This window comes from Ursus americanus, chromosome 20, assembly GCF_024610735.1.
Source record: "Ursus americanus isolate L20-20 chromosome 20, mUrsAme1.1.p, whole genome shotgun sequence".
NCBI classification, from domain to species: domain Eukaryota; kingdom Metazoa; phylum Chordata; class Mammalia; order Carnivora; family Ursidae; genus Ursus; species Ursus americanus.
Genome location: NC_142146.1, coordinates 12803826 through 12821004, shown reverse-complemented (window position 1 = coordinate 12821004; position 17179 = coordinate 12803826). Strand labels below are relative to the sequence as shown.

The 17179-nt window shown below is 49.4% G+C and overlaps 1 protein-coding gene across 1 annotated transcript in view; it reads left to right on the top strand.

Moving 5' to 3' along the window:
* CMTM7 (CKLF like MARVEL transmembrane domain containing 7) overlaps positions 1–17179 on the top strand; it is a 53747-nt gene that overhangs the window by 24064 nt on the left and 12504 nt on the right. Inside the window, exon 2 of the mRNA XM_045776109.2 lies at positions 15774–15947. Coding sequence (XP_045632065.1) covers positions 15774–15947 — 174 coding nt within the window. The remainder of the gene's footprint in view (positions 1–15773; positions 15948–17179) is intronic.

The window sequence follows — 17179 nt, the reverse complement described above, 5'->3', positions numbered from 1 at the left end:
CTGTGCTAAGAGCTTCGCAAATATCCCAGTTACTCTTCCCAACAAACCCCTGAAAGGACTTTTAATACCTAATCTCTGTTGAGTGTTTACTAGAGATGTTCCAGGCTGTTCTAAACGTTGTGCCCAAACCAGCTCATTTAATCCTCATGTCAACTCTGTATGGTAGGTTTTATTATCCTTCTTTTAAAGATGAGGAAACTGAGTCCCAGAGTGGTTGATTGGCCCACTAATAATTGTGTTTGCTGAGTGACTATTGGACCTGTAGATGCTTTTGTGCTCCCACTCAGCTGTGCTTACTCTGATTGGGCGCCAGCCTCTGGCCAACACTCACGACTCCCTTCCCTCCTCCTCTCTGGGTCCCGTATGCTGAGCATACAGTCTTAACAACTGTGGTTTTCCAGCAGCGACACGTGCTTACAATCCCTTAATGGTTCTTGTATACTCGCCTTGTCATTTTTTATCCCAGACTAATTTCTTCTTCCCCAGGCTGGCACTTTTTTGGCATTACGCTGCCTAGGTTTTTAATCAAGGCCTCCCACACCCACAATCTCAGATTCAACAGGCACTCACTTCTGGCACCAGACCCGGAGCTAGATGCCAGGCCTCCTGCTGGGACTGGCCCCACAGCTTCTCCAAATATTTACTTCCCCAGGACAGCCGCCAAAATACGGGGCAGCATAACTAGTTCTCCTACATCACGGTTTCCTTAGGATTGTCTTTGGCAAAGGGGAAACCAGTGTCGCCGTGTATCCCTCGTGCCAAGCACAGGGCTGGCAACGTGGTTGGTCCTTCAGAAATAATCACTAAGTTTATAGCTTTATTCTTTTTTCCATTTTATTTTATTTTTCAAGATTTATTTATTTATTTCAGAGAGAGAGAGTGTGTGAGCGCAAGCGGGGCGGGGGGGCAGAAGCTGACTCGCTGGGGAGCATGGAACCCAACGCGGGGCTCGATCCCAGGACCCTGAGATCATAACCTGAGCTGAAATCAAGAGTCGGACAGTCAACCAACTGAGCCACCCAGGTGCCCCTCTTCTTTCCATTTTAAAAACTAGGGTTGCCTGACGGGGAAACCAGGGCCGTTCTGGAATCAGAAATATGAGTTAGCTTTTGCTGTCTGACAAATAGTCATAAGCCTTCGATGGCAAATAACAATAAGTGTTTATTGCTCACGTGACTGAGGTCGGCTGGGGTTGGTCCTGCTAGTTGTGAACTAGGCTTGCTTCCAAGGCCGGGGATTGGCTTCTGTCATCTGATGTGGGCTGGGTTCTGCTGGGATCCCTGGAGTGACGCAGCCCTGTCCACCTGTCCCCCATCCTCTGAGACCCTCGGGCCAGTAACCTGAGTAAAGAAAAGGGGTGTGAGGGACGCCTGGGTGGCTTAGTCGGTATAGCGTCTGCCTTCAGCTCAGGTCATGATCTCACGGTCCTGGGATTGAGCCCTGCTCCTGCTCCGGGCTCCTTGCTCAGCGGGGAGTCTGCTTCTCCCTCTCCCTCTGCCCCTCCCCCTGCTCATGTTCTCTCTCTTTCCAATAAATAAATAAAATCTTTTTTAAAAGCTTGGGGGAATGGGAAGATGGCATGGCCACGGAGCACACGTTGGGCAGTATGAACTCGTCAGACCCACAACTGACGTGTGCAGTGGCACGTGGAGTGCGTGCGGGTATATTTGGTAGTGGGATCTCGTTCAAACGAAGTCCTACCGACAAGTGACTCCTACAAGCTGAGCTGTGCAGGGGATGCGGCGCCGGCCGTTCTCTGTCCTGCTACTTCTCCCTCGTGGATTCACGGCGACAGGGCGGCCAGGACCAAGGGCTCTCAAAAGCTGCCTCGGACCGTCACCGGCATTGTTCCTCTATGGGGCCATTCTCCTGTCATCCCCTCCACCACGGTGGAGTCATTACACAATATTTCGCGGCCAGACTCTCAGGGGTGACAGCTGCCTTCCCGCTGAGCCTGGCCCGAGAACATCTCTGCTGAGGGGACCCGTGGAAGCCAGAGTCCCAGGTGCGGGTCACAGATGTTGGCTGTCTCTCAGCTGCGCCCGCCGCTGCCCTCTGGACAGATCTCCACTTCCCTGTGCAAAGAATCAAAACCCGAAACCCAGAACAATTCATACGCTGCTTTCAAAACAGACCAAGCGGGGCCTCTTCTGTTTTCGTCCCTGCTCCAGCTACCCTGGTGGCATATGAAGTTACCCCAGAGTTTGGTGGCATAGAACAAGCACTTCTCTGGACTTCGGTGGGGCAGGAATTTGGGCAGGGCACAGTGAAGAGGGCTTGTCTCTGCTCCGTAATGACAGGGCCTGGGCTGGGGAGACTTGGAAGCTGGGGCTGGAAGGGGCTGATGTCTCCCTTGCTCACGTGTCACAGCTGATGCTGGCTGGTGACCGGGGCTCTTAGCTGGGGCTGTTGGCCGGACACCTACACGTGGCCTCTCCAAGAGTCAGAGCCTCCTTATAACATGGTAGCAGGGTTCCAGGGGTCAGCGTCCTAAGACAGAGGGCCAGAAGGAAGTCAGTTTTGAGATCTGTGACCCAGCCTTGGGAGGCATGCCGAGTGTTTTCCATCACAGCAAGGCTGCCGAGTTCGCGGGAGGGGAAATAGATTCTGCTTCTTGGTGAGGAACAGCAGGGTTCTGGAAGAGTCTTGTGAGACTGGACATGTTGCTGGGGCCATTTCAGGGAGACACAGTCAGGGACAGTGCACAGAGAGAGTGTTGGGTGCTGTTTTTACACCTCATTACTGAGGCCAAGGGAATGAGACCATCTGGCTGCAGAGAGCTGGGTTGAGCCTTTCGTGCCAGTCTTCCCTGCCCCCCTCCAGACCACCGAGCCCTGGGGAAAGCTTTACAAGTTAGGGCTTTGCTGATATGTTCATCTGCTCAGTCTCACAGCTTGGGAAAAACATACAAGAGGCAGGAAGCGGTATCCTGTGGTTCAGAAGCACATGCTGGAGCCAGATGGAAAACCTGAATCCCACTTCTGTGCATACAGCTCTGCGACCTGGGGCAGATGCCTCTTCCATGCCTCAGTTTCCTCGTCTGTGGAATGGGGGCAATAATGGAATTTAACCCATGCTAATGAAATTAGCTGTTCATGGAAATAATTATCATTATCAGTATTATTTCAGTACTTATAAAAAAACCTCAGGTCCCAGCAAGGGTTGTAAGCCCTGCCCCTGCCCCCTTCCAGTCCTGGAGAAGATTCCTTGGCAGTCACACGCTTTTATTTTGTTAATCACCTCATCTGGGAGCCTCTGAGAAACACCTAGCGCCTTCTACCAGTAAGACCATGGCTACACACAGGGGTCCTACCCAGCTGATTTTATCCAGTTTTCTAGGTCTTACAATCTTAAAAAAAGAGCATTTAATAGATTTTCTGTTTTCCCATTTCTGAATTAATATGTTGTGTTGTCTATAAGACCCACCGCTGATTTTAGAACCTAGGGGCAGGGGAAGGTCAGGAGCGCTGTTTGTTGTAAATTACATTCCAGTCTCAACAGCATCAGTGTGTGTGTGTGTGTGTGTGTGTGTGTGTGTGTGTGTGTGTGTGTGTTGGGGCTTTACAAATTATAATTAAGGAAACACATTATGTTCATTATAATTTAGAAATACAGGGAAACACAAATGGGAAAATTAAAACCTCTTATGACACTTTTGAGAGCTGGGGGGACACCAACGGGCCAGCTGGTCTAGAGCATAAACTGGGATTATCCTGAACAAACTAGAGCGTCCACACCCCTCACAGAAAACCCTGAGTTACAGTGAGCACGAAACGCATGCTGGGGACTTGGCTTCTCTCGGCACACATGCAAGTATATTTTCACATTGTGACCTTTTTCACTTTGGGACCTCTTTTATATTTATTACCATGTTGGGAATATCTTCCCATGTTCTTAAAGCAAGATTGTTTGAAGTATGTTTGCCATAATTACGGAAGTAATACATTTCAATATAGACGTTTTTAAAAATATGAAGAAAACACACAGGGAATAAAAATCACCCACAATGCCATCACACCAGAATTTTCACAGTTAATATTTTGTCTGTGGTTGTGTCCCTTACCTATATTGTTTCTAGTTTTACTTGGGTGGTGGGTGGTGGGAGGACTTACAGCTGTGTGCCTGATTTTTTCTTCTCTTAGCTAGTTGAACATTTTCCTTAATGGGTACATAGTATTTTATCCTCAGGGTGAGTCATAATTTAATCAATGTACTATTGAATATTTTGGTTTTTAAAAATGTTTCCACTTTTATAACACTCTGTGTTATTCTTATAAATAAATCTTGGTTTATATCTGTGAGTGTTTTTTTTTTTTTTAAATCCATGAGTGGGTTTTTTTTTTTTAGATTTTTTTAAAAAATTTATTTATTTGACAGAGAGAGACAGCCAAGCAAGAGAGGGAACACAAGCAGGGGGAGTGGGAGAGGAAGAAGCAGGCTCCCAGTGGAGGAGCCCGATGTGGGACTCGATCCCGGAATGTGGGGATCACGCCCTGAGCCGAAGGCAGACGCCTAATGACTGCGCTACCCAGGCGCCCCCCATGAGTGTTTTAATAGGATAATTTACTAGAGATGACGCTGTTGAATCAAAGGATATGCATTTGTTTAGATATTTGGTAGTTTGGTGTTAAGTCCAGAGGTACACGTGTTCACTGATTCTATCCTCACAACGTCCTTATAAGGTGTTCTGTCTGGGTGAGGAACTTGAGGCGTGGAAATGCGAGGCCTCACAGCTAGAAAGTGGCAGCAGCCATTGAGCTGAGGTGGTTAGTTGTACCAAAGTCAAGCTGCCTGTCAGAAATAAAATGGAATTTACGTAGACTAGAACTGATGGCTGGGGCATCCACTCTCTTCTCGTATCTGTGCAAGGTCACCAACCTCTCTGGACTATATGGACAGCCGTTCCTGGAAGCCTGATACTTAATCAAAGGAGGGACAAAGGTCTGGTCCAACTCAATAGGACAAGCACTTGGTGAGTGAGTTCTCTCACTGAATGGTTCCTTTGTGAGACCCAGGGAGGCCCCGACCCTGCCTGGATCTGCAAGGAAGTTTCATCTCGTGAGGGGCACGAGACCGGGAAGAGGATATGGTAGATGGGATGGGAGTGAGGTGCTGGAGGAGGGAGAGGCCCCTTTTCTGGGGAACAGAAGGGCAGAGAATGCTTCGTGGACAGCATAGAACTGTATGATACGGTAGCCACTAGCCATGTGTGGCTATTTAAATTTAAATCAATTAAACATAAATTAAGAATTCAGTTCCTCAGTCACACCAGCAACATTTCTTTTTTTTTTTTTTAAGATTTTTTTTATTTATTTGAGACAGAGAGCAGTAGGGAGGGGCAGAGGGAGAAGGGGAGAGAGTCTCAGGCAGACGCCACACTGAGCGTGGAACCTGACGCAGGGATGGATCCCATGACCCTGAGATGGCGACCTGAGCCAAAACCAAGAGTTGATCGCTTGACTGACTGCGCCACCCAGGCGCCCCTCACCAGCCACGTTTCAAGTGCTCCATGGCCACTCGTGGCCATTACCTACCACGCTGCACAGCACAGGTGGAGAACATCCCCATCATCACGGAAAACCCCATTGGACATCGCTGGTCTAGAAGCCTGTGTGTGGCATCACCTGACCCTGGATCCAGCTGACTGAAGCAGAGACTGCATTGTCAGCAGGACGTACGGGAGAGCCAAGGCCTGTGCAGTGGCCTGGTTCTGGGCGGTGACTGGTGGAAAGGGCTGCTCCCTGTGGAGAGTGTGGCATGAGAGGGGCTCAGTCCTGGAGCAGGTGGCATGGTCTGGGGAGAAAGATGCCCACGTGTAGGCTGTGTCCTGAGCAGTGAGGGCTGCCCACCAGCTCTTCCTGAGGCCTGTTTGGAGTGGTGCTGAGGTGGCTCCCGTGTCCTTACAGCAAGCATCGTCACCCAAGGTGACCTGGGTGGGTGGCTTGCTCCCTGTAGCCTCAAGTCTGGCAGAGTTTTCCCTTTATATCCTTATCTCCGCACTGACGGACCAGGTAAATGTGCCTCCTAGAGAAGAACCAAAGATAAACAAATTGGAGTTGAGAGAACTGGCCATTGGGAAAGGGTTTAAGAGGCTCCTTAGCTTCTAGAGAGCAGGGGTTTAGAAGCCAAAGGTATTGGTAAGACTCAGAAGGAGCAAAGGTTTGAAAAGAATTAAGTTGAGGTGTTATGGGGCAGCCGCGTCATTAGGGAAGGAATGGGTCTCATCCTAGTGTAAGGCTTCTCACTTCTTTTTCTGCTCACAAAGGCTCTTGGGCTTGTAAAATCACACCATGCATTTCCAGACATCTCAGGGTCTTGATTATGCTTTCCACACCCCACTGCCAAGTTGATCGAAGCAGCTTGGCTGTTTTTCTGATCAGTCCTGGAAAAACATTGCTCCGCAATGTTCCTTGTATTCTTGGCTGAAGGTTGGCCATGCTGTGCTCAGCCCACCTTGTACCAAGAACCGTGGAAAGCTGCAGGCAGCAGCTGTCCACCTGGGACCCACCTGGTCCCCACCCCAGGGCACCTCTCCTCCCGTTCAGACCCCGGGGTGCTTGCTTGCCTCAGAGGCGCCCTCTGCTCTGGTCCTTGGGCTGTTGACTCCTGTGAGTGCAGAACCTTATCGCCCCGTCTGCCTGTGGTTGGAATTCGGCTTATCTGAAGAAACCAAAAACTGTTGTCTGTTCTTGGATGAAGCCCCAAAGCATCACGCGGCCAGAATTGCTCATGACGTGGGATTATTGCCTTATAGTTTTAAAGATAAAAATAACAACTCCCTAACTCCCACTGTGCCTTTATGTAACAGGGATGACTGCAAATTTCAATTCCTTTCCCCCCTCCCCTCTTCGTTATTAGTTATTTCCCTGAGCTTATCGGGCATCGTATTTTTAGCTCTTTGTTATGGACAATGTCAAATCTATACAGAAGTAGAGGGAATAGCATAGTGAGTGGCCCGTAGCCCTCAGCCAGCAGCCACGATCACCAATCCGTGGCCAGTCCTCGTGGAACTATATCCCTGCCCACCTAATCCCCCCATATTGTTCTTTAACAGCTTTATCGAGGTATAATGTACACACCATGAAAGCTCCTGGTTTTATGTGTGCAATTCAGTGATTTTTAGTGAATTGGCGGAGTTGTGCAGCCTCTTCTGTAATCCAATTTTAGGATATTTCCATCACCCCCGAAAGATCCCTTATGCCCATTTGCTCCCACATTGTGAGGCAGACCTTCCAGTGTGTTTTATCTTATCCATAAATTTTTCAGTAAATTTCTAAATTGCTGGGCGTCCTATTCGCTGGTCATGATGGCATCTGTTCGGGCTTCCCCTCTTCTGCTTATGGGGAAAAGCAAAGCCCTGCATTCAGTGCTGCCTTTCGGTAAACCCTGGAGAGCCTGAGGGGAAGTGATTACCGGAAAGAGGCCGCACCCCGCCTGCCCGCCATGTTTACCCCAGGAGTGCTGTTGAGAATCCAGCTTAACCCCAGGCTCAGATCTCAGTTGACCGTTGAAGGCCTGTGCACTTGGGGATACAACAGGGAATTAGTCGTGCCCCCCGCCTGTGTGCCCAGGGGCCAGCCGTGTACACACTGAGGAATAAGGTGAGCAGGGGCGGCCTCAGCTGGGATATGAGATTAAGAGTCAGCTTTTCTCAAACTAAAGGGTCGCTCTGGCGTGGTCTATATCTGAACCGGCGCGTACGTATTTGACACACTTCCGATGACCCCTTGCTTCTGGGTTTGAAGCCCCTCCATGTTTCAGGCTGCACAGGCTAGAGTGAGTGTCCTGGTCTCATCCCACATGTAAAGGTGGGACCTCTCCAGGGTGATGCTGTTACTAACTTCCTCTACTCCCCCATCCACCTCCCTCCCCTCCCAGGCATGAGTGAGGGGGAATGGGGCCCCCCACAGTGCCTGGAACACAGAAGGGTCTCACATCCATGGGGGACCTGGGTACCATTTGGGTTCCTGGCCCTGGGGAAACAACCGAAGGGTGATTAAAACCCCCATCATCATGGGGCTTACATTCGGGAATGACAGCCAAAACTAATAATAATAAATAGGTAAAAATAAACAGCTTGCTAGGCCATGATAAGGGCTCTGGGGCAGAATAATTAAATAAGTCGCATCTACAAATGGTAAAATAATTATCTTTTTGAAAAGCAGTATATGTCCAGTATAAGCCAATCTTTGAAAAGAAAAAATAATACATATATTCTTTAAACATACCTGTGTGGAAAGAAATACTCCAAAAGGCCAGGGGTGGTGGTTATCTCTGAGAAATGGGATGATAGGTGATTTTTATTTTCTTAAATAGATATTTGCATGAATTAATTTTCTATCATGAGTAAGTATTAATTGTATAATTTGAGTAACTTTGGTTTAAGCAGGAGACTTGACATAAACACGATTCCTAACAGGCCATTTCTTTCTTTTTTTTTTTTAATTTTTTAAGATTTTATGTATTTCTTTGAAAGAGAAAGAGAGGGAGAGAGAGAGCACAAGCGGGAGGGGGGGCGGGGAGAAGCAGGCTCCCCACTGAGCAGGGAGCCCAGTGCGGGGGGGGGGGGGGGGGGGGGGGCTCAATCCTCCGACCCTGGGATCATGACCTGAGCCAAAGACAGACGCTTAACCAGCTGAGCCCCCCAGGCGCCCCAAGTTCTTCTAAATTTCTTGTGATCTTTAGAAAACCCTGTACTTTTCCTTCTGAAAAGTTTATAATGAAGAAGTTGTGGTGGCGTAGGTGGGTGTTTGTCTCTTCCTTTAGATTGTGAGCTCCAGGAGAGCAGGGACTGTGTCTGTTACATTGATAATGATTCTGTCAATAGTGCCTAGCACAAAGGAGGCAGAAAATAGTTTTTGAATTGTGCATCAACAGAAAGGAGTGTAAGTTGGAACAAAATATCCACCTGAGCCATTCCTCTCTGTCCCGTTCACTTTGCTGACATGCATTCAGTAGCCAGAGTTGAGGCTGGAGGGCCCTTGGGAGACGCAGCTCCGGAGGCTCCGGGGCTCTGGCCATCACTGCCATGGCAACGGGACGCTCTCTACACGTGCTGGGGAGTATGTGCTGCAGCCAGCAGGCCGGGTCCAAGCCGGGTGATTGGTGCGAAGCTGCTTCTTGTCTCTGTAGCTCAGCCTCCATTCTGTGACCCCACATTATCAAACGGGCAAGTCCTCGTAAAGCACTTTGAGCTTGGCTCACGGCGAGTGGTCAGTGTTAGGTACTGCCTGTGCTCTTCTCATCATGGGGAGCCATGCCATTATTCGCGGCTGAATCCTCCCATTCCCTGTGGCGTCTCCACATTGTCTCAGCTGCCCCTGGTCCTCTCTGCTGACCCATTTCTCGGGGAGGTGACCACCCCCGGCCCTGTCCTTCCGCTTCCATACATAGACAAAGCAGCACGTCCTCCCCGAGTAATGGCAGGAGCAAGAGGCAGAGAATGTTGCTTTTGTACTTGAAATTCAATCAGCCACAGCAGAGACCAGGAAATCGAGTCAGATACTGAAAGAGAAACGATCTAGAGAAACTATTACTTGGAAACTAAACAAAAATTTGTGGTTTTAGGTTGGTTCGCTATAAGCACCAAACCACTGAGCTGGCTACCTAGTAAATGTCAGTTGTGCTTCTCTGATCCTTTCTGATATGATATTCTTGACAAGTTGAGCGTTCTGTCGCGGTACTCTAAGTGTGATCTGATGCCCTTTGCCAGCAAAGGGCAGTGGTGACGCGCGTGATATGATGCTTGCCCAGATTGCCATCCAGGCTCCGTGGTGGAAAATCGAGTAGGGAAAAGGGGAGCATGGCCTGGCCTGAATCACAAGCAGAGAATGTTCTGGCTCAATCACAAATGAGGCGCCTAGAAACCCTTACACCCCACTGTCTGGGAGAGCCTGAATGCCAGACCCCCTGGGGCGGTTATGAGCCCATTCAGCCAACTTGGAAAGGTGTCCAAGATTAGCCTCCAAAAGTCATTCATTTTTTTTCTACATGCCAGGCATTGTGCTGGGTTCCTAAGTGAAGTTTAATGAAAAAGCACAGTTCTCTTCTCAAAGCACTTGAGGCAGTAAGGGAGGGAGACACATGTTTTTTGGGGTTTGGGGGTTGGAGTGCAATAGAGTGTCGAGGAGCTGTCACGGAGGATGGCAGGTTGACCCCAGAAACCATTCATTCACCCGATGTTGAATTCAGTACCTATCATGTGCAGGGCACTCTGCTAGGAGCAGAGACTAAGTGTGAAACCAACAGAGTCCCTAGAGTAGTTGGGAGAAGGGTAGTGAACAAGGTAACCAGCAAGCAAATACACATTTAGCCAACAAACAAGTAGATACAGTATCAATCTCAAAGGTTCCATCAGGGTGAATACAGGGGGACTCTGAGGGGTAGCGCGTGAGGCATTCTAGGAGCCCAGTGTGCCCAGAGAAGCAGACGTGGCTGGGACCAGAGCCTGCAGGTGGAGTGTCAGACAGAAAACCCAGAAGCTATAAAAATGATGCATAGATTTGACTGCATAAAAATTTTAATTTCAGTAAAAGACTAAAAATAAAGGCGATGGACAGAATATATTTGCAATATCTGTAACAGACAATAGGTTAATCAGAATATATCAAGTCCACAATAAAAATACAAGCGAGAAAAATAGGCCAAGAATATGATAAGGCAGTAACCAATAAACTTACGAAAAGATATTCAACCCACTAGTCATGAGGGAGATGAAGGTTAAATAAAAAGATACCATTTCCTTTCTTTTTAAATACTGATAATAATCTGTGCGGGGGAACGCCTCTTTTTTTTGGAGAGCCTTTTGGCAGCAGACATCAAAATCTTCCATGTGAATATGCTTTCACTTAGTCATTTCACTTCTGAGAACCTTTCAGAAATGTTCGTGCGTACAGAAAGCGTGCCCAAGGGTATTCTCTTGCAGGTTGTTTGTATTAGTAAAAAACGGGGGATGTGATGGATGCCCATTAGCAAAAGGTTGTTTAAGGTAGTGGTTCTTGACCAGAGGCGGCTTTGCCCCCCAGGACCTTTGGCAACATCTGAAGACGTTTTTGGTTCTCGCACCTAGGGAAATGCTCCTGGCACCTCGTGGGTGGAGACCAGGATGTTGCTTACCATGCTACCGGACAGCCCCTACCAAAAATGACCCAGCCCCAAAAGCCAGTAGTGCTGAGGTTGAGAAACACTGGGTCAAATAAAGCCACAGCCAGTTGAAAGAAAAGGGTAAATCTGTGCCATTAAAGATCTCCAAGACGTGTCATTTAAAAAGAATGCTTTTTTTACAGCTTAATATGTGATTTTTTTATAATACAGGAAAAGAAAATAGCAAATTTGGAAAACCGCTAAATAATCCGTTCTCCCCCGAGGCAGGCAGTTTCTTGTGTCCTTCCGGAAATAGTCCCAGCACGGACAAGCATATTTGGTGTTTAATAAGCTGCAGGTACTTTGCTGCAATGGTTACGGTCGGAAGCCGGTGCATTAATTAGAGGGCTCCTCGACACCTGCACCTGAGGACTCCCGACATAATGTGTTTTCGGTTATTCCCCCTCCCTTGTGCTTCCGATGGCATTTTTTATTTTTGGCCGCAGAACAGAGCTGTGTGCTGGGGCTTGGGAGGATGGGAAGGAGCCTGGACCAAGAGTCTGATATTGGTGAGCGAGACGGGGATCCGGAGGAAGTAAGTCGGGTGAGGGTTCTCTCGCCCGTGGGTGTTAATGAGGTTCCACCAGGGCTGTTTGGTGGTAATGACCAGCGGGGGCTTTAACAGGAAGGTGGGGGGAAATTTCCTTCCACCGCAGGGCAGAATTCAGTGAAGTTATAAGCATATCAAATTCCTCTTCCTGCCTGCGCACAGCCAAGCAGAGGCATTTAGGGGCCCGCTCGCATCTACAAATGCACTTTGCAATCACTGACTCACCCCACCTCTGACTTTTTGAACAAGCCTGGCTTTCATCTCCTGGGCTTTTCCAGAAAAGCCTGTTAGAGTTGGGTCTGAGACCTTTTGATGTTGGCTTTCATCAGCTACTTCTCTTTCTCCTGCCTGTCCCTCTCACTGAAACATTATTCCAAGGTCATGATACCCCCCTCCCCCCGCCCGCCACCCTGCGAGAAGGTGGGGTTGGGTGACCTGCCTGCATCCAGCCCGGGGTCTTGAAACGTAAGGTGTCTGGTGCCATCTTCAGACAGAGGCAGGCACGCTCAGCAGACCAGACTTGGCAGAGGCATGGGAAGATCAAGCTTGCTTGAGGGAATGTTCCAGGGCACAGACTGTAGGCAGCAGGTGATTTCTTCCCTGAGGGACCCCCCCCCCCCCCCCGCACACACACACACACACCTGGGCTGAGACCCTGAGCAAGCTGCCTGGCACCTGGCTGTGGAGACTGGGATGTTTGAGTCGCAGAGTTGTGGTGGAGGGACATGGTTTCCCTCAGGTCATGTCAGCCTGCTTTATCTGTGGAATTGAAACCCGCGGCTGCTTTCACAAAAATCATCTCTTCTTGCTAGTAAGAACTCTGATAGGATGAAGTCAGAAATGACACAGTTTGGGGGAGGAGGGGGTGGTTTCGGTCTGAGACGATTCCAGTGACTCTGAACAGTGCCACAGCTGGTGTGTGAGACCCTGGCTCTGGGTTGAGGGGGCTGGCGACATTACATTTAAATCCCTGGACGTGTGTGCTAGAGATTTGATTTGCAACTTTCATGGCAGTTCAGTTTAAAAGAACACACCTTTATGAGGGGAGCTAGAGGCCCCCCCCAGGAAACAAGTTAGTCCGTTGGATGGTATCGCATTTAAGTTACTCTAAACAGAACCACGTGTGCCTTCCAGAAACCTCCCAGCCTTCCTCACTCAGCCCTGAAATCAGAACTCCTCCCTCAGGTTGTCTGAATTCCGCTATGTTTTTGATTTGCTTTTTTTTTTTTTTAAGATTTTATTTATTTGACAGAGTGACAGCGAGAGAGGGAACACAAGCAGGGGGAGTGGGAGAGGGAGAAACAGACTTCCTGCTGAGCAGGGACCCGATACGGGGCTCGATCCCAGGACCCTGGGATCATGACCTGAGTCGAAATCAGACGCTTAACGACTGAGCCACCCAGACACCCCTGATTTGCTTTTCTAACTGGAAACAAGAAGAGGTCTGAGGGGGCTGTGGTTGGGGTGGGGGTGGGGGCGATCAGTACCCCAGGGCCTTTTCTCCATGATGGTCTGGCTTGCTCATTCTTCTGCTTCACCTTTCTGGCTGCGCCAGAATATTGTTCTAGATGATTCAGGGGTCTCTAGCATTTGAGGTTACCTGTTGGCCTTAGAAGAGTTCTGAATAGTTTGCTGTCAATTAATTTTTGTTTAAGTGCACTGGCTAAGATGCTGGCCATTTAAAGTAGAAATGAGTGAATTATTGGACAAAAAGGAGGCTTTTCGTTGCATGCATTAGTGTATACCATCTGTGGTCTAAATGAGATTTTCCAAAATTGGGATTCTTGGAAGAAGAGCACATGGTAGGCGGCCTTAGGCCAATTGGACAGAATTTGGGAAGTCTTCTTTCACAAGAATGTTTTCCAGGGGGCTCTGAGATGGTTTTGTGGCACAGCAGTGACATCTTTCATTCTGCAAGGTCCTCAGCCCTGGGAGCGCAGAGGGGAAGACCTGCACGGACCCCTGTGTTCACTGGGAAACTCCCGCATCTCTGTGTCACCATGAGAAAGAGGTGACTCACAGGTGAAGAGTCGTAGAAATTAGTCTAATCTTTGCATTAGGCACAGATTCGCTTCTCCACCTAGGAGGGGCATTGCATAATCCTGAGTGCTCTGCATTTTAAGGTGGGCCTCGAAGGCCCCAGTGCGGGAGGGGTCAGCAGGAGGTGGGGACACCCGTAGACCCGAGGCCTGCAAATGCGGACTGAGCAGCAGCGAAGCCCTGGTGAGCACGCCCAGTCCTGCGTGAAGCAGAGCTCCCCTCAGAGCTTTAAAACAACCTCAAGGCGTGAATCATTATATTACCAAGGCTGGCTGGCTGAAGAGGAACCGAAAAAATGAAAATACTCACGTTGCTCATTAGCAAAGGAGAATACGCAAATGTCGAGGGTCCCTCTGTGTCAGAGTCCGTCTGCTGTTTGGATTTGGCCAGCAGCGTACTCCCTGCACACGCCTTCATCCTCGTGTCGATTCTCTTTTCACCCCTGTGCCTGTGCTGAGGAATTTGCCAGAGTGCTAGGAACGAGGGGCTTGAGAAAACACGGCGTGTTTCACGCTGACCCTTTTAACTGGTGTTAGATCCATTTTGTGATTTAATGCCTGTTATAGACTCACATTTTCTTTTCTTTTCTTTTTCTTTTTTTTTGAGAGAGGAGAGTGAGAGAGAGAGAATGAACGGGGTGAAGGACAGAGGGAGAAGCAGACTCCCCGCTGAGCAGGGAGTCCAGTGTGGGACTCGTTCCTAGGACCCCGGGATCATGATCTGAGCTGAAGGCAGACGCTTAACCGACTGAGCCACCCAGGCGCCCCTAAACTCCCATCTTCTACATCCAGTTCTCCATGACAGCACGATAGTCTGGGCCACATTTGAGACCAGATGGTTCTTTGTTGTGGGGGCCGTCCTGTGCGTTGTGGGGTATTTAGTGGCCCCCCTGGCCTCTCTCCACTAAATGCCCGCAGCACCTTGCCATAGTGCCAACAACCAAACCAGACATCGCTAAGTCCATAGGACACAAAACCTCTCTCTCTCACACACACGGCCTTTGTTCACTGTTCTGTAGGAACGAAGCAGTAAAAAAAATCATCTTTGTCCTCAATTAGTTGTACTTTTAAAATGGATCCTAAGGGTTTACATACATTTAACACCTGTGTGTTAGTGGTTTATTCCCTCTGTGTGGTACGTAAGATTTTATTCTTTTTGAGTGGCCCTCACAAAAACTCAGAATCTTCTCTTTCCTTTTCCCATCTGCTGTCCCGTGGGATTCATATGTTGCTAATAATTTACCAGACCTGTTAATTCATTCATAGGTCAGTAATTTATTAATCCTGCACATTCATTCATCTGCAACCGTATACTGGGCGAGCTCTCACCACATGCCCCGTGGTGAGCAAGCACCTCCTTGAATAACCAGGATTCCTGTCTGTTTCCGAACGTAGCCACCGTCCTCAGCTTGTCTGTCAGGAGGGCTTACGTTCTGGGAAGGCAGAACTGCATCTGACACGGAGGAACAGGTCCTTGGAGTCAGACAGGCGTGAGTTTCCAATCCCACCTCCACGCTTATGAGCCAGGTAGCCTTGAACTAGTTGCTGAACTGGTGTACCTTGGTTTCCCAGTGTGAACATGGGGGTGATGTCCTCTCCGTGGCAGATTGCTGGGAGGCCTCAAGGAGATCGTGTACATCAGGCATCAGTAAATGCTAGCTTGCCGTCCACCAGCTGGTGAGGTGTGACATGGGAGTCGCCATCTTTGTGGGCCCAAACCGGTCAAGTACCGGCAACTTCCTGCAGTTCCGCCTACTAGGTAAATAAACGGAATGATTCTGCTCGGTTCTTTTCCTGCGTTCCTGCCCTCTCTCGGGGAGGCGTCCTGCTGGCACCACGTAACACACCCCAGAGGACAAAGCCACTGGGCAGCGTTTACAGCTCCCGTGGGTCTTAAAAGCGGGCGCTGTGCGAACGGGCCCTTCCCCAGCCTTGCAGCCAGCTCGTGCGGAAATCCCTGCGCTCGCAGCCGCTCCTCCGGGGGCTCCCGGGGCGTCCGTCGTGGGCTGGCCGGTGACTGCCGTGTCTGTGCTTCTGTCCAGGTCACTCTGCTGATCGCCTTCATCTGCGTGAGGAGCTCGGTGAGGGTCAGCCACAGCGCCTACAGCTACTTCGAAGTGGTCACCATCTGCAACTTGATCATGATCCTTGTCTTTTACCTGGTGCACCTCTTCCGCCTCTACCGCTTGCTCACCTGCATCAGCTGGCCGCTGTCGGTAAGGCGGGGCCCGGCCCCACTCTGGGCCCCCGGCAGTCAGGATGGGAGCTGGGGCCCCGAGACCCAGCCCCAGCGGAGTCCGTCCCATCTGCCCCTCCCCCACCGTCCCCTCCTCCTCCGTCGTCTCCTCCTGCTGCAGCCCTGAACTTCCCGCTGTGGGGGGGGGGGGGGGGCATCTCTGTCCGCGTCCCGCTGGGTTCTAAACCTCACCTTCCAGCGACAAGAAAGCTGCGTGTGTGTTTTCTCAAGGGACAGGAAAGGGGCCGTGTGTGTGTGTGTGTGTGTGTGTGTGTGTGTGTGTATGAGGTGGGAGGAGGAAGCTGATAAAGACCATGGGTGTTTATACTGTTGTGATAAGATTTGTCAGCGAAAAGGGACTGGCAGAGTCCGAGGAAAGATTTCAGAAGTTTCCAGGATTTTTTCTTCCCCCTATATTATTTACTTAAATAGCATGATTGACATGTAGTCCACATGCCGCGTACAATTGCCCGTTGCAAGTGTATAATTCGCCGGATTTTACTATATTCCCGGAGTTGTGCGACCATCACCGAAGTTGATTTTAGAGCATTTTCCTCACCTGGAAAAGAAGCCCCATCCCCATAGCTATCACCTCCCACCTCTCATCCTCTCCAGCCGGAAAGCAACCGTGACTCTACTTTCTATCTTGTGAATTTTCCTATTCTAGACATTTCCTGTAAGTGGACTCACATGTGTGGTCTTCCGCAACTGGCTTCTTTCACTTAGCAGAGTGTCATCTTGGCTTATCCATGTCGTAACATGGGTCAGTACTTCATTTTTTAATAGCCAAGTCATAGTCCATTGAACGGATAGACCATGTCTTCTTTATTCATTCATCATGGTTGGACATTTGGATTGTTTCCACCTTTTGGCTGTTATGAATAACGTTGCTATGAACCTTCGTGTACAAGTTTTTGGTGTTACATGTTTTCATTTCGCTTGGGAATATACCTGAGAGTGGAATTGCAGGGTCGCATGGTAACCATGTCTCATTGTTTGAAGAGCGGCCAGACTTTTTTCCACAGTGGCTGCCCCAGTTGACATTCCCATCGGCCGTGTAGGCGGGTTCCAGGGTCTCTGTAGCCTTCTCAACATTCACTTATTTTCTGACTTTCTCATTTTAGTCCCGCTAGCAAGTGTGGAGTGGTATCTCACGGTTTTGATTTGCATTTCTCTGATGACTATTGATGTCAGTCATCTTTTGATGAGCTT